Source organism: Canis lupus, chromosome 31, assembly GCF_048164855.1.
Source record: "Canis lupus baileyi chromosome 31, mCanLup2.hap1, whole genome shotgun sequence".
Lineage (NCBI taxonomy): Eukaryota > Metazoa > Chordata > Mammalia > Carnivora > Canidae > Canis > Canis lupus.
In genome coordinates this window covers 7,967,079-7,994,515 of record NC_132868.1, presented here as the reverse complement: position 1 = coordinate 7,994,515, position 27,437 = coordinate 7,967,079, and the positions used below count along the sequence as shown (strand labels likewise).

At 43.4% G+C, this 27,437-nt stretch overlaps 1 protein-coding gene across 1 annotated transcript in view; it reads left to right on the top strand.

The window, feature by feature from the left end:
• Positions 1 to 27,437, top strand: part of ADCY2 (adenylate cyclase 2) — a 388,518-nt gene that overhangs the window by 105,698 nt on the left and 255,383 nt on the right. Inside the window, exon 3 of the mRNA XM_072807368.1 lies at positions 4,208 to 4,369. Coding sequence (XP_072663469.1) covers positions 4,208 to 4,369 — 162 coding nt within the window. The remainder of the gene's footprint in view (positions 1 to 4,207; positions 4,370 to 27,437) is intronic.

Genomic DNA, 27,437 nt, shown 5'->3' with positions numbered 1-27,437 from the left:
CTGAGGGAGTCTACCCCTCACTTGAGACCAAGACTGGAAGAAGCCCAGATGTCATGTTTCCATGATTGCCAGAGAGGGGAGGGGGCTTGGTAAGTTGTGCACTAATTTCCACCCAAAAGACACCTGTGACTCCTACCCACACTGCATTTGTCAAAGTGAGTCATATGGCCTCATCTGACTTAGAAGAAAATACTCAATGCATTGGTACTATGTTCCCAGAAGGAAGAAAGTTAGAAATATTTGGTAATGAGTCCTAGTGATTACCAGAAGCATGGAGAATGGGGTGGAATGGGCAAAAACGAGGTCCCCTTATTGGGGGAATGGGGAGAAGAAGGAGTGAGAGAAAAGCATGGAAGCATGTTTCTTAACATGTGGAAGAGGAATGAGCCAGCCTAGTGGAAGTAAAAGGGGAGAGGAGTAGACAAACAGATGCGGTTCACTCGAATCCTAAAGTAAGAAGACATTGTTTTTGAGTGTGGACGTGAAGAATCGTCAAAGGTGAGGTGTAAACGTTTGCACCTGGGTTGTTGGGGATGAAGACATCATGGGTAGAATTGCCTTACCCTGCTGGGAAGAGTAGGGTTAAGAACATAAAAAAAGAAGCTCTTACTTTGTTTGAAAGTTATGGGGCAGATGTGCCTGGGTGGCTCTGTTGGTTGGGCGTCCAAATCTTTATTTCAGCTCAGGTCATGAGTCCAGGATTGTGAGATACAGCCCCACTTCAGGCTGTGCACTCAGCGGGGAGTCTGCTCCTCCTACCCCTCCCCCCACCCCCCACTCACGTGGGCTCTCTTTCACTGTCTCACTCTAAAATAGATAAAATCTTTAAAAAAAAAAAGTTATAGAGCTTGAGGTTCAAGTAGACCAGTGGGATGATGTGTATGTCTTATAAAAGACAAATGGCAGGCTAAGTTCAGAGAAACACTTCAAATGGTTTTATTGGGATGGGTGCCACTTCAGATATTGTACTAATCCAGGGTTCTGGGCAGGGTCTCAGTCATCAGATCAGTGGCTACTCTTTCTTCAGCCTCTGGACAGAGATACATATAAGGGGAGTCTCAGTCATGGAAATGTCCCCATGGTAACATGGAAACCCAAATGCCTGCATTTGCCTTTTTGGAGATTTTAACCCACACATTCTTTAGAATGTGCCAAATCCATTTTGGTTTTACATATGGCCCTATTTGAAATTGCTTTGGAAAGAAGGCAAAAAATAAATAAATAAAGAGAGCCCTCTGGGAATAATAAGAAGTAAAGACTGTTCCCCCTGTGGGACTTGAAACCACACTTGACTTTCTTCTTTCCTTTCCAGCCTGCGGAGTGATCCCCAGGCTCCCTGAGCTGAGCTCCTGAAATGTTGCCACTAAAATTCAAAACTTGATTTAATACAACTTGCTTAATTGACCTTTAAAAATTTCATTTTGTTGTCTAAAAATGAACACTTAGCAGGAGTAACTGTATTTGGAAAACAGAATGTCTATTCTCCATTTGGTTACTGCAGATAAGCCTTCCACGTGCTGCCTTTTCAAAGCTCAAATTGTCGTGGAAGTGTATAGTAATTGAAGTAATGTGAGAGTTTTAAAGCTGTCCAAAATTAAGCTGTTGAAAAGTTATGATAATTTCAAAGAACTGCTACAGGTTTTTGCATTAGAAGAAAAATACGTAGTTGTAAGAGAGAGGCTCTTTTTTGTAATTGTAGGTTCTTATACCTGAAAATATTTGTTTAATACTTCGTGTCAGATATAGGATTTTGCATTAATGCTGTGCATAGAAATAAAGTCTTAATTGAAAATATTTGGTGGATATTAGAGATTCCAAAGTCAATTTAACTTTCTCAATAAGCCATGACTGTGCAATGATTGTTTATCTCATTCACATTCCTAAAAGAAACTTTTTCTCTGGTTTAGTGGCTGCCAGCCAAGGTGATCTTACCCCCTGGGAAATATTTGACAAAGTTGGTAGACATTTTCAGCAGTTGTCACAACTTTGAAAAGGGGAATGTCAATGGTGTCTACTGGGTGAAGGCCAAGAATGTTTCTACACATCCTCCACTGCACAGGACAGTGCCCATCGCAAAGAAGTATCTAGCCCCAAATGTCAGTAGTGTTGAGGTTGAGAAACCCTGCTTCTCAGTGAAATATCTGTTTTAGCTCATAGTGTGTCTGTATTTAGTATAACTTTTCTCTGATAATTTTGCTAAATATTCATTGTTGTATGTTATTATTTACCATAACTCACGCTATAAATATAAACTGAAAGTGAAATATGTAGAAATGAAGGAAAGATGAGCCTATCTTTGAAACATTAGCAATTTTGTAATGATGATTACATTTTGTAATGATTAAAACTTGGTCCTACCTACTGAAAGAACTCAATATCTGAGCCAAGATGTTGAGTGCTTTCCATGATTGTCTTGGCAGGAAGGAAGAGAGCTTGCTGTCTTTCCATGTCAGACTTGTAGACGTGGTTCGTGGGCACTTGTGTCTTCTGTTAGACCTTAGCTTCATGAAATTTCTGTCAAGGGAGAGAAATACTGCAAACTCTTTACCAAGAACACATGGAAGAGTTAAACCTGTGGGATCTAATTTGGGCTTTGATAGTGACTACTTGGGAAATACTGGCCAAGTTCCCCATTTCTCTGGATCGGTGATATGCCATGCAGACCTCCGTGTCTGTACAGGTGGGGGAACCAGAATGAGTCTGGTGCCCTCCTGGGCCTCGTTCTCTTCAGATCTTCTGGGAGCAGAGCCTTTTGCCCATGTCCTCATGAACATATATCCCAACTCACTGCAGAAGAACTGGCTCAGTGTCTCCACATCCTTCCAGCCGTGCTGGGATTTGGGGTTCTTTTCATAGCACAGATCACTCTGAATTTGGGACAAGCTCTTCTCCCCTTAGCTTCACTTCTGTTCTTGGGTGAAGAGCTGTGAGGCAGGGTACACCAGATGCCGCTCTTCTGTTTCCCTGACCTCGGCTCTTTTTCCCACTTGATTTCTCACTCTATCTTCCTGCTTCATGTTCTTCTGTCTCTACTTCTTTTGTAATGAAAACGGTCTGTTTTATTACCTACTAAACCACTTTCCATTCCATTCCAAATCTTTCTCTGAGCTTTCATGTTTTTTTTTTATTGAGGTGACATTCACATAACATACATTAGCCATTTTAGAAGGAAGAATTGGGTGTCATTTAGTACATTTGCAGTGTTGTGCAACGAACACCTGCATCCGGTTCCAGAATGTTTGTCATCACCTGAAGGAGAACGCTGCCCCTACTGAGTAGTTACTTCCCACTTCCCCATACAGCCCCTGCCAACCTCTAATTTGCTTTCTCTCTCTGTAGATTTACTTATTCTAGATAGCTCACAGAGATGGCACCCTATGATATGGGGTCTTTTGCTCTAGCTGCATTCACTTGGCATAATGTTTTAGAGGTTCCTCTGTGTTAAAGCAGGCATCAGTACTTCATTATTCTGGCTGGCCAATAGTGCACTAGCGGGGTGGCCACAGGCTGTCTATCCATTCCTCCACTGGCGGACATTCGTGTAGTTTCCACCTTTTGCCAATGGAGAGTAGTGCTATTAGGAGCATGTGTATGCATGTATTGAAGTTACCTGTTTTCACTATGTGAGGACATATTTTGACCCATACGGCTGGGTCATATGGTAGTTGTGAGTTTCACTTTTTGAGAAACTGGCAAACTATATAATTTTGTAACAGCCAAACCATCAGCTAAGCTGTTTGATTTTTGTTCGTTACATGGCCACACTATTTCTACTTTGCCCAGCTGTACCCCCCCCAACCCCACCCCCCACACCCTCCGGCAACACCTGTCCATCCTCCACAAGTCTCCGAGTCTCTGGAAACAGTGTGAGACGTCACTCAGGAATCCATGCGTGCTAAAGCACGGACATTGAACCCGGGGAGTTTAGAACCAGCTCTGCCTCCAGATCCAGAAAGCGCTAATGTCTGCAATGGTCTGGGTATCAAAACTGGCCATCCCCAAATTTTGAACAAGGACAGTTTTTCTCCCTCCCAATAGTTAGTCCTTCCTTGTAATCCACTGGGTTTGTTTGAACGTGCCGTCCTGTTTTATCATAGTCCAGTAAGTGGGTGCCATTTAGGTGTTTTGTGCAGCGTTTCCTGGGAAGGAGAGGGGATGCCCTGGGGAATGGGGACTCTCTGTGACTCTCCGTGTTCTTCTCCCATAGGTGTCGTTCTTCCTCTTCATCATCTTCGTGGTGTACACCATGCTGCCCTTCAACATGCGAGATGCCATCATCGCCAGCGTGCTCACCTCCGCCTCCCACACCATCGTGCTGAGCGTCTGCCTGTCCGCGACGCCGGGGGCCAAGGAGCACCTGGTCTGGCAGGTGGGTGCACCTCGCCTCCCGCCCGGGCTGCTGGAGGTGCCGTGTGCTGGCTCAGGGCGTGACTGTCGGTACCTGGCGGGTGCCGGAGTTCTGCTCGCCCGTGTGGACTGGAGCGTTTCTGCTGGGTGGCCAGCCACAGCCCGCCTCCATCCGTGGAATCAACGCTTAGCAATCAGCGTTGGGAGAAATTAGAAACGGTGGTTCCATTTTGCTGATTGCTGAATGGTAGTATGATTGTGAGGCCTACAAGCTGTTCTTACTGTGCATTAGAATTTAGCACTCTTATTTTTAGAGTGAAAATAGCTTGCACAATTAAACTCCTAATTCTCCTCCGCCTCTCTCCACCTTGATATCCAAAACCCCTTCTTTATGGAGCAGAAAAGATTTCTCCATTTCTTAATCTCCTGTCAGGTCCATGGCATTAAAAAGGTCTTCTGAAATGCTTCGACAGAAAATTTAGCTTTACTAATAAATGACATTTCAAAGAAGCCATTGTACTTAATTAGCTAAAAGCATTTAAAAAGTGATTTGATATCCTGCTACGTACATCCATAAACATGAGGGTCAGTGACTTGGAGTTACTCCTAAGTTTCTTTTTATTACCTGGAACAGGTATGTTTGATTTCGCTCTGTTAGAATTAGATGTAAGAAATGCAGCCATGGTGTAAAATGCAGGGGGCACTGACGGAATTGATTAGGAACAACACTGCCATTGAAAAGGGGATTTTAGATGTGGGTCACATGAGCCCTGTGAGGTCGGAGAAAGTGGTTTGTCATTCAGTTGATGGAATGTTTTATTTGGGAACTTGAAAGGGAACTGGAGGCTTATCCTTGGGTGTCTAGTAATCCCTCTGAATTGGAAAGCTTTCTGTGGATCCCTTTTCTCAAGACTCCTCTTCTAGAGCTCATAACAGAGGAGCGCTCAGAGTGGCCCGAAAGACCTGCATTTCTGAGACATCCTTTGTTGGCACCGAGCAAGCATAAGAGCACTGGCCCCGATTCTGCACAGTGGGCTGCAGGGTCACACGGGCTGGCTCCGATGTGGAGGAAAGTGAGTCCTTGTGGCTGAGCCCAGGAGCCTGCAGCCCCCAAGACGCAGGTGGAGACCAGTCAGTAACTAATCAAACGAAAGCAGGAAGGTGGTGTTTTCTGAAAAGAAGAAACAATCCAGCTGTGCCTGGGAAGAGGTGGGGAACATGTTCCTTTTTATAGGAGCTCTGCCCCAGCTTGGCTTCCCTCTGCTGCATTGCAGAGCTTCCCTTGAAGATATTTATGGGACATTTCTCCTTTCTCCCGTAAATTCACTTTTCCACTCTTACCATAATGGGGCCTGGGTGGTGCGTGTGTTTTTGCAGGAGGAAGGAGTATGTATAATCTGCTCCCCCCAGCTGACAGTGTGAAAATCACTGCAGGAAAGTCCTTATCACCCAGGCATCAGGGCGCTTGAGCACATTTTCAGGACTCCCAACACCATGGTTTTAGGTTCCCCTAGAGCACATCCCTTGAACGTGTCGTACCTTTGCCCCTTCATGAATACAGTGCCTGCAGGACAGGTGTAATAGAAAAAGCTATCTGGGAAATAAGGTTTAAGATACATGCCTGTAAGGATTAAATAGGGTTAAAAAAAAAGAAAAAGGGGAAAAAATAAGTGCTTTGTAAAGACTCTGGTGTATTCTAGGTCATTACATACTGTAGTGATTTTGGTCTTTTTTTTTTTTTTGAAGCATTTTTATTTTCTTCCATTAGTTAAAAAAAATGGGAAAGAATGTAATCTTATTTAATTACTCAATTTTCAAAACACACAAAGAAAAACAATTCTTTTTTTTTTTAAGATTTTATCTACTCATTCATAAGAAACAGAGAGAGAGAGAGTGAGAGCGAGCGAGAGAGAGAGAGAGAGAGAGAGAGGCAGACACACAGGCAAAGGGAGAAGCAGGCTCCATGCAGGAGCACCATGTGGTACTTGATCCCAGGTCTCCAGGATCAGGCGCTGGGCTGAAGGCAGCGCTAAACCACTGAGCCACCCGGGCTGCCCAGAAAAACAATTCTTATCAGTGGGCAGCAAGAGATGGGAAACTTCTGTAATAGCAGAAAGAAGAAAAGCTTTTCCTTCCCAATGATTTCATAGGAGAATAACATTGAAAGGAGCAGAAGCACAGAATGGTAGGTTTCCTTTCTTCAGAAGTAAGTTCACAATGATTCCAAGAACCAGGAGATACTGATAGATTTAAAATGGAAGGTCCATTGGTAAATGTCAGGGTAATGAGGTAAAAGAGCTCTAGGTACCTTTGACCACTGTAGGCTATAGGGCATCAAACCTGTAAATAGCTCTGGTTTGTGATGTGATGTGCACTGAGTTCTGTTTACCTTATCTTACCTTATCTTATCTGATCTCAATCTCATAACCCTGAGATCATGACCTGAGCCAAAATCAAGAGTCCAAACTGACTGAGCCATCCAGGACCCCCATTGAGTTCTGAATATGAACCATGTGCATACATTAGAATGCTACAGATTGGGTGGTTATATTCCTGCAGTTTAATTGTTTAAAGCAAAATTATTTAAAATAAAGGATGTCGGTTTCATATGAAGAGGGTTGCCTGTGGGTGATGATCAATATCACCCTGCCTTCCAAGTCATACATTTTTGTTTAGCATGGATCCATATTAAGAATTTTTGTTTCATTTTATTTTTTGAACATTGGCAATCTGTCGATAGCATATAACGCTTCTCTATTAACCAAGGTGTTGATGTCATAGAAAACCCTATTCCCTTCTCTGTTGATTAACAGAGTTCATTGTTCTCAGGAAATTTATTTTCCCAGCATTTAACTCGAAGTAGAGTTCAGTCTCAGGTATGCTATATCACCTAGCTGAGGAAATTTAGTTAATAACTGAAAATCATGAATGATAATTTTTAATGCATTTAAACATAAAGTATAATCCATAACCCATTTTTTGACTTTTATTTGGAAGCAATCACAGACCTATCAGTAAGTTTCCAAACCTAGTACAGAGCTTTTTTTTTTTTTTTTCCCCCTAGGGGTTATGCATCCTTGTCCAGCATCACAGAAGTGATGGCATGTTCTCATCACGTTTGGTCATGGTCTCATGATTTATGCTGGTCATTAGTGTGATGGCATGGGCGACCAGGCTGTTGCACTTTGGATTTACTCTTTGTAATTAAGACATTTGGTGGAGAGGTACTTTGACACCAGGCAAATATCCTGTTTTATTTCCTTGTTGATGTCCACACCATCTTGCATTTCCCTGTTCTGTACAATGGATTAGAAGCTGTGACCATCATTGTTTGTTTTGACACCTAATACAGGCTCAGATGTGGCCAATGAGCACCCCTTCAAGCTAGCTGCTACACCGTTTTTGGTGTGTCCCCCTCTCTCTTGGAGAACTTGCTTGCTCTCTGCCAAAACAAGATGTTCCAGGCTCATTTCATGTCTGCCTGCCCTGGCCCTAAAATCCATCATCTCTCTAAGGAGCCCTGGTTCTTTTTAGTGAAGAATGGCGCTTAGAAACAGGGTCTGGGCTGTAGGTCTTTTCATTCCCACTGGGTTGTCATTACTCCAAGGCAAGGCGCACACACATCTACACCTACATCTACTTTTATATATCCTTATGATTTCACGCTGGTATTTCCAACCCGCCATGGGTTCCATGCCAGTTCCTCCCCGCTGCCTTTCCATTTTGACTTCAGGGCCAATAGTGAAAACAGTTTAGTTCCCATGATCCTTGATGTATTTACTTACTTGATCCATCCCAGGATATAACCAGTCTCCTATTTCAGTTCCCACCCCTACCACCACAAAGGTGCCTTCTCACTTGGCCCAAATTCCCTTCCCATTACACATGCCCTCCTTCCCTGGACCAGGGTCTGACACTCCATCCATGTGGGGGTGTCCCCTCCCCCAGCTGGGGCTCTGTCCTCTGTGTAGACATTCTTGGGTCCCAGCCCAGCTGTATCACTGTGGGCGAAGCCAGCCTCCCTGGCTCCCTGTAGGTGCAGATGGTCCTTGCTCTGCCTGATGGCTGTGGACCGAGTTATTCAGGAGAGAAGGAAGGGGTGCCTTGGTGACTCAGTCAGTTGAGTGTCTGACCCTCAATTTCAGCTCAGGTGGTGATCTCCAGGTCATGAGATTGAGCCCTGCATTGGGCTCTAAACTCAATGGGGAGTCTGTTAGAGATTCTCTCTCCCTCTCACTCTGCTACTCACACAAGCCTTCTCTCTCTCTCTCTCTCCCCTTCTAAAAAATAATATAATATAAAAATAAATAAATAAATAAATTTAAAACGTTCCATTCAGGGGAGAAGGAAAAGAACAAAAAGGGCAGGAGGAGATGATGGTGTAGGGAAATGGAAGAGAAGGAGCACGTTTTGAACAGTTTCCTTGTGGAAGAGGAGGAGATTCTTTCCAATGCTCTCTGTGATCCCCGTTTGTCCTAGCCTCTCAACTTTTCTTGCAAGTCCTTCATCTTTATTTTCCTAACTGGGTTTCAGAGGACAGTTTCTGGAATCTGGGATGATCCTTAAATATTAGGAAACATAAAGAAGATAAGTTTCACATGGTCTGTGTAAGAAGAATGTATTATTATTTTTAAATTAATTTATATATTTTAGAGAGGTGGGGGAAGGGCAGAGGAAGAGAGAGAGAGAGAATCTCAAGCAGATGCCCTACCGAGTGTGGAGCCCAACACGGAGCTCGATCCCACGACCCTGAGCTCATGACCTGAGCCAAAATCAAGAGTCGGGTGCTTAACCAACTGAGCTATCCAGATGTCCCAAGAAGTATATTATTTATCTATCATAGATTTCATGTGAGCACCACAAGTCCTTAGCAGTTCATGGTTAACTAGAAAATAAGTTCCCATGTATCAGTAGGATACTTTTGACCACAAGTGCAGCAGGGAGTCTTTTGTTTATGGCTGGATCAGGCAAAGGGGAGCCCCAGGTTAGGAAGACCGCCCGAAGCCTCCATACTCGTGCTGTGGTGCTGCCTCCCACTTGAACTCGGGGGTAAGGGTGGCAGGTGCACAGCCCTTAGGATTGGAAGGCTGGGCAGGAACCTTGCCTCCCAGATGGGGAAGCAGGTCCATTGCTCGGGAGCCATGGTCCAGCCTGCAGCCTGTACATCTTAGATGCACCTGTTGTCTGTTCTGTGTTTGCCAGGTCTCCGTCCCTGCAGGCAGGGTACTGAACCACCCTCAAGGAACTACTGAATAGTCCTGTTTAGGTATCATGATTACCTTTTCTTTCTTACTCTTTTTTACTTAATTTTCTTATATTTTAATTTCCTTCATATTCATACCACATTCTGGATTTTCATTTCATGTATCTTTTATTTTCCCATGAGACAAGGAAGAATTTTAATATAGATTTACTTACACAAGCCAGTTATATAGGAATCCATATTTATTAAAAGAGATAAGGAGTACTTATTGATTTTCTAACAGGATTACTCATACTTCTGATAAATGTTATAGGATTCTTATATGCAGTGGATACTTGGGTATATTTATGATACAACTTGAAAAAAACCTTAGTTTGGACCTAAAATAGAAAACATAATCTCTCATCTATGGCAAGAGTATAACCAGTAGTAATGCAGCTTTGTTATATAACCAGTTCCTCTTCAGCATAATTCAGGAACTGTATATTGGAGTCTGGAATTAAGTTGCATTTAGGATCTAATCTGAGAAGCTTAAAAGGAAAACAGCAGGTTACCAGCTGCCTGGTCTCTGGCTCTGGAAGAGACTAATTGTTGGGAATTTGAATCTCTCTTGCTACTGTGTTGTCTTTGGAGAAGTGCAGGATGTTGATATTTTCCACAAAAGGGAAGAAAGGGGACTGTACTACTGTTCATTTCATGTAACATCTAGCTATCAATCGAGTATGATCCATATTTTATTTTAGCAAGCTATCACTTACAGGTTTAACATTATAATTTGGAAGGAGTCAGGGTAAGCATGGAAGAGAGGTAACAATAGGGAGGTGTCTGATGTGACTAAATTCTGAAGCAGATCTCAAGGCACTCCACATTCCTGCAGAAGGCACTCCCTTCCTTCCTTGTCCTTCCCCCAGCCCCACAGAAGTCTCTGCCTCTCCTTTAAATGGCAGGAGCTTTGCACCATCATCTCACCAGAGAGAGTTTGGTGGAGTGAGTGAACAACAACAGCACAATTCATGCTTTCCTTCAGGACATCCCATCACTTTAAAAATGCTCTGGCACTTTCTAGAATGAAACTGCAAGAATGCGTGACAGAGAACTTTCCCGTTGATAATCATTTTACCATGATGACGGACTCAGACCTAGGTTTACTTTTCAACATTTGTGAGGCTGTTTTGTGGAGGGGTGGAAGGAACAGAGCTAAAGGGAAGCCCTATTAGACCATGAGTTGGAGATTTGATCAAAGGAGCATGAAAAAAGGATTTATTGAAAAATGAACAATGCTAGTTGGTCACCCTTCAGTGGCCTCTATCCTCTTCTGGATTCTATAGTCAGAGCTTTGTGCACTCTGTTCATTCAAAGCACTGGATTCATATCAAATGCAATACATTACAGATTGATTGCAGGTTGGCTGAGTAGTGAACTCGCTGACTGATATCTTGACGGGTGATTTTCCTCACATGTTCACCAACACCCAGGTACCCATGTTCCATTTTATGCCAAGATCCAAGGCTCTGTCCATTCCAAGTGTTTACTGTAGAGGATAATTTGTGAAAGACACTGATTTTAATCCCTTATGTATCCATCTGTTAATTGCTCTTTAAAACCCTCAGAAGACAATAAGAAAATCAGCACCCCTATGGTGAGTCACACAGGACTCCTTCCTTGTACTTGCAAGACGAATGATAAATCTGCTGAGTTGTACAAACTTGAAAGAAAAATATATCGACAGCTTGGCTTGAGCAAGAATTTCTCCATGATTCTAAGAGATCTCTTTGAAGAGTAGGGAGAAACCCAATGATTTGGTGTAGCATAGAGTGGATGTATGCATGGTCACTGAGAGATGCTGCAAGGAGAGCTAGGCCTAGAGATGTTCCTAGTTATCTGTAGTGCAGGAACAGTGATAATAGCTTCCTACTAGGGCAGCAGATGTGATTAAATGAGATAACAAATGAAAAGGACTTACCTGGCCCAGGTGCGTGGTTAGTACTTAGAAACATTAGGTAGTAGTAATAATGATGGCATGGTAATGTACCTACAATACTTTCATGATGTTTGTGGAGAGCACCAGACTGGTCAGGCTGGGAGCAGAGGGAGGAGACATACTTTCTGTCTGTTTTTACAACAATAATCACAGCATGCCTTCTGTGAGAATAATGGGCATCATTTTTTGCCTTGCCTAGGAGGTGTGAGATCTTGCTCACCAGATGCTGGGTTTATCATTTTTGGAATCCTTCTCAAGCAGCTCCAGAGTGTCTTGACGTGGCAGAGAGTGTGGGATGCTGGACAGAGCTAGCACTTTGGCCTCAGATGGACTCTGAGTTAGGATCTCTTACTCCCACTTTATAGCTGTGTGCGGTGGACATGGAGGTGGACCAACCAGATAACCCTCAAGGGAAGACTTATAGTCCAGCTTTTGGGAGTGTTGTTGGCAGCTGACTTTCAGCCCTTAGACTCTTTAAAGCTGTTTCTGCTGCATAGAGCAGCCAGCTCAAGGTTATGTCTTTTCAAGGGTGGCCTACACCCATGACTGATAGAGGTGGGTGTGTAGATTGTATTCAATCTGGACCCCTGCAGGGCAACTCCGATGGCCCATATCAACCCTGGAGTTTCTGTGGGTTTTTTCCTAAAGTTGTCAGATCTGTATCACAGCTCAATTTCTGTCTCTGCTTAGTCTAGCGTCCTTCCCTCCCCGCAGGCATTGACCTGAAGGGCATTTCCTAGTAAACACTGAACTCTGTCTCAGAATGTGCTTCCTGGAGGGCCAGTATGCAACATTGCATGAACTTGACTAATTCTTTAGTTTACTCAGTTTTCTCAGCTGTAAAATGGGAGCAGTAACACTGACTTCCCTCGATAGTTGCTGGCCTTGGTGCTGATTCAGTCAACTAGTGTGTCTGAAGAACCAGTTATTAAGTGGGGCTGGTACATAACACTTAATGAATAGTGGACAAGAAGAGCAGCCGTAATGCATTTTGCTAAGTTTATATGACTTTTATAGAACCTGAGAATAAGGGAACATGAAAATATTTGGGGGGGACTATGTTAATTATCAAAGCCCCAAATGATCTATGGAGTTGTGTAGGGCAAGAGTTGGATCGTACATGTGCCAAACCCTCTGGGCACAGGCCTGGCCTGATTGGCCATCCTGCAGTGTGCCCACCCAGACTCAAGGCGGTGAGCTTCATCTTGGTGAGGTACTAGAAGCCCACCCTCCACTAGTGAGTGAAATTTGGAACTTTTGCTAATGCCTGAGGATCTGAGCTCCTGTGGGTTGATGGAATGCCTGGTTTTGGAAACCCTTGAGGGTTTGTACCTCATCCTTTACCAAGAAGAGGCATTTACAGGATCACTCCAGCAGGATATCTTGGACTTCTGTGCTGTCCTTTCTCTGAAGTGTCTTGTTCTCTGGAGAAGCCTGTTCTTGTTCCCCAGCCAACCTTGGGGGTTGCACTTTACCCCACTCAGACCAGCCACATGGTATGGGGGTGGATCTGGCCATAACATGTGTCAGTTTTGTGGTCAGAGGGACATGTACCTGTACAGCTCTGCCTCTTCGTGTCACTTGTACCACCCCCAGCTGAGATACTCTGTTGGTTTCCTAGGGCAGCTATAACAAATTACCACAAACATAGATGCTAAAAACAACAGTTCTTCCTTTCCTTTCCTTTCCTTTCCTTTCCTTTCCTTTCCTTTCCTTTCCTTTCCTTTCCTTCCTTCCCTCTTTCCTTTCCTTCCTTCCTTCCTTCCTTCCTTCCTTCCTTCCTTCCTTCCTTCCTTCCTTCCTTCCTTCCTTCTTTTTGGTATATAATCCCAGTTTATTGGAGAAAAGCATACACATGTAGAAAGGGAAGAAGAAGGAAATGCTCTCCTATTTTCGTGGTGGTTACCACTGGATGGTGGGATACAGGTGAGCCCTCTTCCTATTTATGCTTTTCTTCATTTTCCAGAATGAACATACATTATTTTTACATTTGGAAATAAACTTTTTTCAAATGCCAAAAAATGTAGATTGCTACATCAGGATCCAGAAAGCCCCAATAAATCTTTGCCCTCTTCCAGTTGGGCTATTCCTTCTCATTTTATTTTATTTTTTTCTATTTTTTTTATTGGAGTTCAAATTGCCAACATATAGCATAACACCCAGTGCTCATCCCATCAAGTGCCCCCCTCAGTGCCTGTCACCCAGTCACCTCATCCCCCCACCCACTTCCCCTTCCACTACCCCTTGTTCATTTCCCAGAGTTAGAAGTCTCTCATGTTCTGTCTCCCTCACTGATATTTCCCACTCATTATCCCTCCTTTCCCCTTTATTCCTTTTCACTATTTTTTATATTCCCCAAATGAATGAGACCATATAATGTTTGTCCTTCTCCGATAGACTTACTTCAGGCAGCATAATACTCTCCAGTTCCATCCACGTTGAAGGAAATGGTGGATATTTGTTGTTTCTAATGGCTGAGTAATATTCCATTGTATACATAGACCACAGCTTCTTTATCCATTCATCTTTCGATGGACACCGAGGCTCCTTCCACAGTTTGGCTATTGTGGACATTGCTGCTATAAACATTGGGGTGCAGGTGTCCTGCCATTTCACTGCATCTGTATCTTTGGGGTAAAGCCCCAGCAGTGCAAATGCTGGGTTATGGGGTAGTTCTGTTTTTAACTCTTTGAGGAACCTCCACACAGTTTTCCAGAGTGGCTGTACCAGTTCACATTCCCAAAGAGATGGAAAAATATTCCATGCTCATGGATTGGAAGAATTAATATTGTGAAAATGTCCATGCTACCCAGGGCAATTTAGATATTTAATGCAATCCCTATCAAAATACCATGGACTTTCTTCAGAGAGTTGGAACAAATAATCTTAAGATTTGTGTGGAATCAGAAGAGATCCTGAATAGCCAGGGGAATATTGAAAAAGAAAATCAGAGCTGAGGGCATCACAATGCCAGATTTCAGGTTGTACTACAAAGCTGTGATCATCAAGACAGTATGGTACTGGCATAGAATCAGACACATAGATCAGTGGAACAGAATAAAGAACCCAGAAATGGGCCCTCAACTCTATGGTCAGCTAATATTTGACAAAGCAGGAAAGACTATCCAATGGAAAAAGGACAGTCTCTTCAATAAATGGTGCGGGAAAATTGGACAGCCACGTGCAGAAGAATGAAACTAGACCATTCTCTTACACCGGACACAAAGAAACTCAAAATGGATGAAAGATCTAAATGTGAGATAAGAATCCTCAAAATCCTAGAGAACACAGGCAACCCCCCATTTTTGAACTTGGCCACAGCAACTTTTTGCAAGATACATCTATGAAGGCAAGGGAAACAAAAGCAAAATGAATTATTTGGACTTCATCAAGATAAAAAGCTTCTGCACAGCAAAAGAAACAGTCAACAAAACTAAAAGACAACCTACAAAAAAAAAAAAAAATAAAAGACAACCTACAGAATGGGAGAGGATATTTGCAAATGACATATCAGATAAAGGGCTAATATCCAAGATCTATAAAGAACTTACTAAACTCAACAGCAAAGAAACAATCCAATCATGAAATGGGCAAAAGACATGAACAGAAATTTCACAGAGGAGGACATAGACATGGCCAACACGCACATGAGAAAATGCTCCGCATCACTTGCCATCAGGGAAATACGAATCAACAGCTCTTTCTAAACTCTGAAATTTATTCTCTCACAGAAGTCAAAACCAAGGTGTTGGCAGAGTTAGTTCCCTCCAGAGGCTCCAAGGCTCCAAGGGACAATGCTTTTATGCCTTTCTCTGGCTTCTGGTTGTTGCTTGCAGTTCTTGGCATTCTTTGGTGCAGGGCTTGAGAATTCTACTCCTGTGTCCATCTTCAGATGACCTTCTTCCCTTTTTGTCTCTGCATTTACTTCCCTTCTGTCTCTTACAGAGACACTGGTTATTTGTCTGTAGAGTCCTACTCTGAATCCAGGATGATCTCATACAACATTCTTAACATGATTACAGCTGCAAACATCCTTATTTCAAAAAAAGGTCATATTGTGAGGTTACCAGTGTGGGAACTTTTGGGGCTTCTATCCAGCCCACTAGAGATGCCAACATCCACACCTGGACTGCAGTTCTACTCCTCTCCTGCCATGGATACTACAGACCTTCCATGTGGTCTCTGAGCCAGTGGCTGTGGGGTTCCCTTGCCCTTGTTTGTTCAGATAGCACCAAGCTCTGTGATGCACAACATAGTAAGATCCCTCATTGGAAGATATTTATGGCAACACATAGAGAAGTAAAGCAAAACTAGGGGAATTTAGAGTGAGGAAACATAAGGGAATTCCACCCTTGTTTAAACAAGACTGTCATCCAGAGGGCAAGCACCAAGGATTCGTGAGGAATGATTGCAGGTAGGTAGGGCAACTAAACATTGGCCATTGGCTCATTGCTCCATTTAAAAAAAATAGATGATATGGTCACATTTTTTAAAAAGTTTGAGACAAGGGCTTCAAAAGGTTTTTGGTGAAAATATTTCTTCCAACCACTTTTGAATTCTTTCACTGCTTTTAGTAACTTTTCATTTGATCTTCTTAGGTTTTCCAGACCTATAATCCATCATTTTCAAGTGAATTACCATTTTTGGAGTTTTAATTTTCTTTCTAATTATTTTGCCTAGTACTTTCAGAAAAAATTAACATTAAAGTGGTGGTAGGAGATACAGTTACCTGTTTTTTTTTTTTTAAGATTTTATTTATTCATTCATGAGAGACAGAAAGAGAAAGAGGGGGAGGGGGCAGAGACACAGTCAGAGGGAGAAGCATGCAGGGAGCCTGATGTGGGACTCGATCTCAGGACTCCAGGACTATGCCCCGGGCTGAAGGCAGGCATCAAACCGCTGAGCCACCCAGGGATCCCCATTTACCTGTTTTTTTTTGTTTGTTTGTTTTTTAATTTATTAGGATTGATGTTTGTCCTTTAAGCTTTCGGGTCAAGTGAGTTTTATAATTTGAAGGAAGTAACCATCTATTTCTACTAGAGAGGTCTTATTTTCTCTTTCCTTTTTTTTTTTTTTTTTCTTCCCTTTAAGGATGGATCTATTAAAAGACAGTTTTTGTCACCCATGGGCAAGATTGTATGATTTCTCCCATTGTGGAATATTGAGCATTCTTGAATTTTTGGAATTCACTCAGTAGGTCATACTGCTTATCTAATTTGATGCTTAATTTCTTTGGTCAATAACTTGTGAAGGATTTTGCATCTATTTTGACTGTAATAAAAGCAAACAGGTAGCACTGACCTTGGTCCAGGGATGGTTCTGAGTGCTCTGCTCATGTATGAGTACCTTTTATCTCAAATGTTCCTATAGATTAAACTAGAATAGATCAGATACCATCCTCTTTCTTCCCTGTGGAAATTCTTCTGTTTAGATTTACTTTCTTTTCTAGAGTTCGTTCTGTCAAAGATATTTTCTTATTAATAGTCTCTTTCATCCTAGGTTTCAATGATTTTCAAAATGTTGAGTAATCTCTGCTCATGGTTTCAATTACCTCTGTATCTGTGTTTGCTTCTACTTCTCCCTGGTTACTTTCTTATTCTTGAGATTTTCCCTTTTTCTATTAATTCCTGATTCATATCTCTAATGTTTTATATTGTTTTTATTTCTCCAAGAGTAAGTTGTGGATATGTTTATTATTTTTATTAATTTGGAGAGCTTTTTAGTTCAGTTTTTTTATTTGTTAATTTCTTCCAGTAGTTTTTCTTGGGTTTGTTTTGTTTTGTTTTTATTTTTTTCATTCCTAAATTCTTGTGTTGGATGCTTGAGCCATTTATTTTTTTCTCTCTTATTTTTTTATATATGAGTATTGACCAGCTATAAATTTTCCTCTAAAACCTGCTTTAGCTTTATGCCTTATATGTGCATATTATCATTATTTTCTAGATATTTTGCTGATTCAGTTTGAGTTTATTTTTTGACATAGAGAAACTTTAGTGTACCCCCTCCCCTACACCACAACCCCTGGGGACAGAGGATATTTCTTTTCTGTTTCTAATAGTAAATTTTAGGGTTTTGTTTTGATTTTCATTTTGTTTTGCATTGAGATTAGAAAATTGTCTGTGTTTCTATTCTCTGGAATGTGTATTGAAGTCATTGTTTGGTAGTCTAAGGCCAGCCTGAAGTTTTCTTTTCCTTTACAACAGAGTTGATCTTTCTGCCTGAATGTCCACCAGACCCCTTTATTTTTGAAGTCTAGCAAGTTTACTGTGATTTGAAGTTTTATTGATACTTTTGGCTTAGCTTTCCATTTTTCAGAATTATTTTAAGATGAACACTGTTACTATGAATGCTGATTGTTCTTGGGGCACCTGGCCAGCTCAGTCAGTAGAGCATGAATCTCTCAAGTTTTGGGTTGTAGATTGAAGCTCCATGTTGGGTGCAGAGATTACTTACAAATAAAATCTAAAAAAAAAAAAAAAAAAAAAAAATAGAATGCTGGGACTCCTGGGTGGCTCAGTGGTTGAGCATCTACCTTTGGTTCAGGTCATGATCCCAGGGTTCTGGGATCAAGTCCAGCATCGGGCTCCCCACAGGTAATCTGCTTCTCCCTCTGCCTATGTCTCTGCTTCTCTCTGTTTGTCTCTCATGAATAAATAAGTAAAATCTTAAAAAAAAATGAATGCTGATTGTTCTCTTAGCACTACAATGTACTGAGCACATGTGGAGGTGAACCACTGCATTAAGTGACACTTGAGTGAATGTACTTAACGTAGCTGGTGGAGATGCCAATTGACAGAACCCCCACACCTTGACACAGGAGTGCCTCCCACCATGTGCCCAGCAAGGTCATTGCTTTTGGAGGCTAGCCTCTTGAACATACTGAATACAGGCGGCTCCTACCAACATTCCTACAATTGTAAAGCAGGGAATTGGCCTTCATATGTCTGGCGGGGTCCCTCACCCTGAATAGGTACTTCTCCACTTCCTTGTGACATCTGCAGCCTTCTCTCTGAGGGCTTTCTTAAGATATCTTTGCTCACCTTCCTACTACTGAGCCCTACTTCCTTTACATAATCCTCACATCCACTTGGAATTTGGAGGTTCTATTGATCTAATTTTCTTGAAAATATAAATCACATGTGCATTTCCCATGCTCTTTGGTGTTCTAAATAATTTCTAGGAAAAGAGGAAATGTTATCTTTGTGGGACAAAATGGAAATACTACATTTTCATCCTTTTCTTTGGTTTCTTAAAATTTCACCTTCTTTGCTGTGTCTGAGCCTCAAATTCTAGATCAAGATGATAACCAAAGATGGGAAGGGGAAGAAGAAAAGATAAAGACACTAACCAGAGTTTTATTATCATATAGAATGTTTTTCTAAGATTCCTAGCCAGGAGTTGTATTAGTCAGGTCAGGCCACTATAACAAAACACTACAGCGTGAGTAGTTTAAACAACAGATACTTATTTTCTCACAGTTTTGGATGTTGGAAGTGTGATATCAGGAAGCCAATATGTTTGAGTTCTGGCAAGAGCTCTCTTCCTGGCTTGCAGATAGCTACCTTTTTGCTGTGTGGGAGGGAGGGAGCAGGAGAGAGAAAGGGAAAATGAGAAGGAGCAGGAGAGGGGATGAGAACCAGTGCCCATGCTCTTTTGTCTCTTTTTTTTTTTTTTTTTGAGGATTTTTAAAATTTATTCATGAGAGATACACATAGAGAGATGCTCAGACATAGGCAGAGGGAGAAGCAGGCTCTCTGCTGGGAGCCTGATGCAGGACTTCATCCCAGGACCCCAGGATCACAATCTGAGCCGAAAGCAGGCACTCAACCACTGAGCCACTGAGGCTTCCCCATCTTGTATCTCTTCTTATAAGGACGCTAAAATCTAAGCAGATCAGGGCTCAACCCATAACTTCATTTCACCTAAATTACTTCCTTACTCCAATACAGTCCCATTGGGGGTTAGATCTTCAGTGTATGGATTTAGGGCAGCTACAGTTCAGTCTAGCAGCTGCCATGCCTGGGTTTACTAAGTTTTGCAGATTTGAGTCTCAGCATGGTATGAAAAACTCATGCTGCAAGTCTTATGCTCTAACCCCTGAGTGCACCTGTTCTCCATTTCTCTTTAAATTGCTCTGCCAGGAGACCTAGAAGCAGAGCAGCAGCAGAGTCCAGGTGGTAGAGCGGTCACTGTCCTCGGCCGCAGTGTAACCAACAGGCGTCACTGGTCTGGAGGTGGGGCTGCGATGGTGGGAGGCCCACCCCATTCCCCGTGTCCCCCTGGCATCCTGACCTTTGCTCTTGTTGTTTTCCATGGGAATGATCCCATCACATTTCAGTATGCTTATTTATACACCCTCCTGCTGCACATTCCCTGGGTTTTGAGATGAACTTCTGATGTCTGTGGCAGGAACTAAAGCTTTTTAATATTTTTATTTGTCCTAGCAGCGAGGGTACATGGTGTTAACTGGGTGCATGCATGAATAAGCCCGTGAGGGACTGAATGAATGGGGATGCAAACTCATACCCAAACCTGGAGACGTTTTGGCTTTGCCACCACCAAATGAGGAGAATGGCAGGCGCTTCCTTCTTATTGCACCATCTGCAGTCACAATGCTGAATGTAAAGTCACTGCAGTATTGGTGTCCTTTAGAGAGAATCAGAAGAAGTGACCACAGTCCCGATACCCTCAAACCTTTGTATTCTCTCCTTCTCAAGATCAGTCAGGTCTTCACAGGGAGCTTGTAATTCCTCCTTCGGCTCTTAGATTTATAGTATTCTAGAGGAATTGGAGGAAAGACACAAAAATGAGGAACTAGGAAACAGGATAGAGAAAGAGAAGTTCAAAGATGGAATTACTTGTGATTGGTAGGAAAATGAGATAAAATTGAACTGGCTCTAGTGATATGAATATGACTGCTCACAGCAGCCCCTGTGAGCTTTGTCTCTGCATCTAGACATTGCCTCATTTTAGGTATTTACACAGAGGAAGTCACCAATTGGATTTCCTGTTCTTGCAGAAAAGAAGACCTTTCCAAAAGTCCTAAAGACGCAGAGATGCACTGCCTTACACATAGCTCAGGTTGTTTTGTCCGTGAGGTACTTAGTGCTTCAAGCTATGAGTTATACTTTGGTCTAAACCCCTGTTGTAAGATTATTAACAGGCTGAAGACTGCCATTCTTGATTAAGTGCAGAACCGGTCCTCTGCAGCAGAGCGAGGCTCTCCTTTGGAAGGCCTCCCTGGCTTTCCCTGCTGAAGATAACCCAGACTCAGGCAATTCTACTCATCAGGACGTGCAAGCCCCAGACACGGTGGTTCCCACGGAGAAACACATTTCTACCCTCAGCTTCATCACTAATGGGCACATTTGGCCATTGTGGAATTAGGGATGATGGTGGTTCAGACAGAGGTGGACAAATCCCAGCAGAAGCCTCCTCTGTGTGGGTGGGTGCACCACCCATTCCTGCCATTCCCCTGCAAGCCCTGGAGAGTTGGTTTAGTAATAACTGGTGTGGTTGATTATCATTTCAATGACCTCCCTTAAAGAACCTTCTCAGATGACTCTAAGGACCAGGACCTCATGATTGTAATACTGCAATGTCTCATTGCTGACCATTCCCCAGCATTTTTAATTCTTTATGTCACGTGACCGTGTATCAGACCTATTCTGGATTCTTCCCTCAACTGGACTTTGCCTTTATGGACTCATCTAACAATTGTGGAGGCTTTTGAGGAGTTTGGGTCAGTTTTTTCTTATAAATAAGGTTTCACACTGATCTAAAGTTTTTAGAGTAAAAACTGTCATTTCTGAACAAAATTGAAAAGTAAACATATAGACTACATAGGTCCTTCATTTCTTTCCCTTAACTCTGACTTGTGTGGAATCTAAAGAATTTTGTGGGTTTCGATGAAAAGGCCAGGTTTTTATCTTGCGGTTAGAGTAAATTCCTACCGAAAACTTTACAGACAGACTATTTTGAGCTTATCTTTTAGGCCAATTAATATTCTCATTTCTTACTTAGCGTGTTTTAAAATCTATTATTTATAATAGCCACAGACTAAAAACTATTTCCATTTTGTCATAGGCCTTTTGACCCGTGCATTTTGATTACCTCTGGCTCTAGGTCTCAATAATTATTGGACAATATTATTGTCTTAAATATTAGCTCACTGGGTACCTACACTTCAGCCTGCCATGGGCAGTTTGAACAGAGCATCCCCCGAACTCAGCTCATTATGCTCCCGCTCGTCTTGTGCCTCATCCCTATGAATGGCACCACCATCACCCCCTCTACCCCCCGACCTTCCCATCCTTTGAGTATGCCACCCTGCTTCCCTCCCCTCTAGGGACTTGGAGCTCTGCAGATCCTCAGCTACTTGCAGGGACCAGACTAAGCTTTGCCTCCTCTTACCTCAGTGCTGCCTCTGTTCTGTCCTCTGTGTAGAGCATGCCACCGTGGTCCCCTGGACAGTGCCTGAGAGCCAGCCTAGGTGTCACCCACGGAAAGGCCTCCCTGGTCTGTGAATCTGCCCCAAAAGCCCACATTAGAGCTCTGTGAGCAGAGTCCTAACACTCCTCTCCCCTGGAGTTCACTGCTCTCTCCTGACCTCTGCGCTACCTGGGCGCTCCTTCTGGAAGGGACTTTGTCTGCTCTCTCTGGCCCACAGCAGGCACACAGATGCTCCCTGAATGTGGGAAAGGCTGCTCCGTCTACTCTGCTGAACCTCATGCTATAGAACTGGGAAAGCCTCCTTGTGTGCTGTAGGAGCAAAAATAGAAGTTAAATTCTTTTGTGAATTTTTTTTTTTTTGCCTATAATCCCCCAGTACTACAAGACATGTTTTCCCTTTTCAAAGGCAGCATGGTGTGTAATGGAAAGAGCTTTAGTTTTCGAGTCAAAAAGACTTGAGCTCAAATCCCAGTTGTGCATGAATTGGTTGGAGGAATTTTAGCGAGCGATTTAGCTTCTCTCACCATCTGTTTACTTATCTGTAAAAGAGGGCCAATGACAGAAGTGGACTGAGGATTAGGGGTCGGGTGTATGTAATTCCTTGCTGAGTGCATGGCCCACATCAAGTGTCCAGTAAATGGCAGCCACTCATTAGCTTGTGGCTTTCTGGGTTTTTTCTTTCTGTAGCTTTTTGTTTTTTTTTTTTTTTCTTCAGCAACACACACATAATCAACTTTTAAAGTTCAGAGAGAACTTCCTGAGGCACGTAAATGAGAGTGAACACTCTACATCCAGAGAAATATGCCGTGGTGATTTCTTAGAACAGGTAGTGGACGGATCCTATAAACTGAAAGAGGAAACAGTGTGATACTGCATCCATTAGCTCAACAGTTAAATATCTAGAACAGTAGAGGGAAACGAACTAGGGGTGGTAGAAAGGGAGGTGGACGGGGGGTGGGGGTGACTGGGTGATGGGCACTGAGGGGGGCACTTGATGGGATGAGCATTGAGTGTTATTCTATATGTTGGCAAATTGAACACCAATAAAAAATAAATTTATTAAAAAAAAGAACAGAATCATGATGTAGTATGGGAGGTGCCTACAAAAAGGAGTCTTCAAAATAATTTTTTTATCAATAATAATTAGCTTTAATTAAATTATATTATTTCTACAAATCAGGTTACAATTTTAATAAATCTGTTCTTGTAAATTTAGATAACGTACCAAACTATATCAATCACAGGTTCATTAATTTATCTAGAGAGTTGTTTTAAGTAACTGCTACATTACAGTCCTTTCTAGGGGCTACCAAAAGGACTCCATTTAAAGCAATAATGACAAAAGACTTCAAGCACTATAGCATCTACTAGGAGACCTGTCACACTGGGAGATGATTGTTTCCTATGTAGAGTTCTTCACTAGAGATTCTTCCAGAGTCCAGACATCCATACCACCGGATTCTGCACTGAGAAGGTGGAGGGTGCTTTAAAGGGATACTGGTCACTCAGCTGTGAGATCGTCAGTGGGGCTCATGAGTGAGATCGTAAGCCATGAAGAAAGATTTGGGTGTGATCTAGAATAGGGGTTCATGGCCTTCTTCTGGGAAGAACCACAGAGTAAATATTTTCAGATTTTCGGGCCATCTGGTCTCAGTGGCAAGTGCTCAGTTCCACTTGCTGCAATGCACAATCTCTTCGGGGCAACACACAAGCGAATGGATGTGGCTGGCTGTGTGCCAGTAAAACTTTATTGAAAGAATCAGGCATTGGCCAGACTTGGCCCACAGGCCTGTTCTAGAATAGCAACTAGAAATCTTGTTTTTGCTCTAAAAACTTACCACCCCACAGAATCCTTTAAAATTCTTTTAATTAAACATAACGTGTTATTTCTCATAAACTTAGGCAACTTCCAAAGCAGCCCTTTCTTTTAAGACGGAGATCTCTCTCCATCTTGCTCAGTGAGCCTCAGAAGGTACATCCCTCTGTCACGTCCCTGGTGAATGTGAGGTTAATTTGTACTTCATTGATCGCCGTAAGACTCAGGATTTTCTTCCTTTTCCTATCTCTGATTTCTGTCGCACCCTGAGTGTGCCTCAACCTTCTCTGCTGGATTTTAAGCAGATGCCCTGGATTTCCTGTTAACACAGTCACATTTCTCAACACTGTGTAACTGGCTGGGAAGTTGAGGCGCACGTGCCATACACTCTTCAGCTCGCGGGGGACTGCTAAGCACTTCTCCAGAGAGCGCCCAGAAGAGCAGACACGGATATTCCAGGATACGCTGGTCAGTGCTTCTTGCCGCTCGGGCCCCTGGCTGGGCCTGTTTTAAAAAGGCAGACAGCTGCTGGTGAAATAAGACCAAACATTTTACTGAAGGATGGGTGATTCCTAACGCTCCTGCTGTGCTCCTAACAAGGCTTCTCTTTCTGATGTAGCCCAAATTGAGGGAGGGATTAAGGGAAGATCAGAGCCTTCTTAGGAGAAAAGGCACTTAAGGATGCTCATCCTGTCCGCTGGGGTCTTCCCAGCAATCTGCTTATTCAGCTGTCAGGTTTCTCTCTCTTTGCTAAGAATCCCCCCTAATGCTGTGCTTCGCATACGGTTGTGTGTTTCGGGTCAGCTCTCCTGACCAGCGGGCACCATACACTTACATAAGCATCGGGTACTTGATCCCTCTCCATTTGCAGCCGTTTTCGTTTCTCTCTTCCTGACATAACTACCAAGTGATTCTCAGCAATTTCAGCTTCTGGCCCAGTCCACTCTTGTGGGGTCTTATAGGACCATTGAGATATTTTGTTTTGAATCTCTGAAAACGTAGTCTACAGGGTTTTCATGGTCTGCCCAAAGCTGGCAGCTAAAAATAAAATTTTAGCTGACTGGCAGCAAGAGAAGTGCCCAGATCAGCAGATGGTGTGAAATGCAAAGTTGTAAAATGAAAATATATTCAGGAAAATACAAAACCCTTCCCATTTATTAAAGGTCTGGTGGGAACACATGCTCTTGGTAGATGCAGTGGGTTGTTAGGTTGGAAGAGACTGGAGGCAGAGGGTGTCTCTCTGAGCAAGGCACTGGCGGTCTGGCCTGATGACTTCCTTCCTGTGGCGAGGAAGACGGTGCCACCTGGAGGGGCCATCCCCGACCCAGCTGGCAGATCCACTTGGCCCAGTGACCCCATGTCCGTGTAAAAAAGAAGCCTTCAGATGCACTTTGCAGGGTCATCCTTGCCTCTATCTGCCCCATATTTTAAATCAGAGGCTTGCTTGGTGCAAAAGCCAAATGCAATTTTGTCCAATTAGAACATGTGACAGGTCGCTTAAGATTAGATTTGTTTTAAATGAATGAAAGTCAAAAAGTGAGCCGCATACACACTGAAAGGAGCGGCATGGTGTGATGGAGTTTCTCAAAGAAGACTTTTAAGGATTTTAGTGCGCTGCAGGTTGCATGGTGACTACATCACGAGAACAGAATTATCCCGTCTCCCAGGCAAGACCATGTGATGCAAGTCCATGCAAAACAAAGGGAAATAATGACATTCACAGCCACACCTTTATCTTTTTTTTTTAAATAAGATTTTATTTATTTATTCATGAGAGACACAAAGATAGAGACAGAATTAGGCTCCATGCAGGGAGCCCGACGCGGGACTAGATCCTGGGTCTCCAGGATCACACCCTGGGCTGAAGGTGGTGCTGCACTGCTGAGCCACCCTGGCTGCCCCACACCTTTATCTTTATGTTTTTTTATTAAGAAATGCATTTCCATGGGCCCCCTGGGTGGCTCAGTGGTTTAGTGCCTACTTTCAGCCCAGGGCATGATCCTGGAGTCTCGGGATCGAGTCCCACATCGGGCTCCCTGAATGGAGTCTGCTTCTCCCTCTGCCTGTGCCTCTCTCTCTCTCTGTCTCTCATGAATGGAAAAAATCTTTAAAAGAAAAGAAATGCATTTCCAGAATACAGGTTGATAGTAGCTAATGGATGAACATTTACTAATTAATTGATACTGACTTAACATCTGCTTTCCCAAGCACGTTACCTGTCTCAATCCCAGTGACCAACCATTCCCCTGCGCTTGCTGCTGTGGAGAGGCACCTAGGGCCGGGAGAGGCAGCAGGTGGCTTCAGGTTGCCCAGCTTGCAATGGCAGGTGTGGGACTCAGAGCCCGGCAGCCTGACTGCGGAACCTGCACCCTGACCACTGTGAGAGGCCTTGGGTACTCCCCCTCCCTCTCATGGTGGCAGTCCATTCAGTGGGAGACAGAGCTTTCTTTCCCAGCCTCACACAATAAAAGTAAAATCTCAGGTGGTTTTCTTGATTTTAATGGCAGATGGAGAAGCAATTAAATGTTTGACACAGGGTCTAAATTACAAATTCAAGCAAAGTCGGGGAAAGTCTTACAGAAGGAACAGGCCTTTTTGAAGCCTACGGTGGAACCATTCCCATTTCTGGTGATTGATTACGTGTGTGAGGCAGGAATATGTGTACACTGTCACCTTTCCTGGGGTGGCAGTAAGAACACGGGATGGTAACAACGAGAACAAAGGGGAGAGAGTGGCCTGGGAAGCCGGGGACGTGGGCTCTGGGGCAGCTCCACCATGGGGCAGGAGCCATGTGACCCCAGGCCCTTTGCTGTCCGCCCCAGATGAATGCCCTAATCTGTTAAATGGGGGGTTTGGAGAAAACAATCCCAAGGTCTTTCCCTCCTCTGGCCCTTCCTGACTGTGCACACAGAGCACAGAGCACCGGTGTAAAAACTGTTCTGTAAAATACTGAAAGGGAAAAGGATCATGGTCCACTGAGAAGTGAGGGTTCCAGCAGTGGCCTGGTCATGCATGGCAGGTGGGGTGCTCGTGACGGAGCGGCGCCAAGCAGATGCAGTCAGGAGTATTGACCATGGCTCCCCCCAGCTGGAAAGCCATGGATGCTCCTTGTTTTTCTGGATGCAGGTGAAGATCTCTTGGGACTTCTCTTTCTTCTTGTTTTCTGTCTTGGCTTTTTAATGAAAAAGAATAAAACAGCTCAAGAAAACTACAGTTTATTCTGAGTGACTGCTGGAAGTCAGGAGCCCTTTATGTGAAGCGAGTGTGGCTGGATAAAGCCCAGAACCCAGAGCAGGAAGCAAACCGAGGGCCCCCAGTCTCCCATCCCAGGGGCCGCTGCCTGGGTCTCCCCGTGGAGCTGTCGTGAGCTCTTTTTTTTTTTTTTTTAAAGATTTTATTTATTTATTCATGAGAGACAAAAAGAGAGAGGCAGAGGGAGGGAGAAGCAGGCTCCCTGTGGGGAGCCCGATGTGGGACTTGATCCTGGGACTCCAGGATCAGACCCTGGGCTGAAGGCAGGTGCTAAACCGTGGAGCCACCCCGGTGCCCCTGTCCTGAGCTCTTCATCCAGAGGCCAGAATTCTAGGCTTCATGACCACATGCCATTAACAGTTCAGTCCTTTAGACCTTAGCTGCTT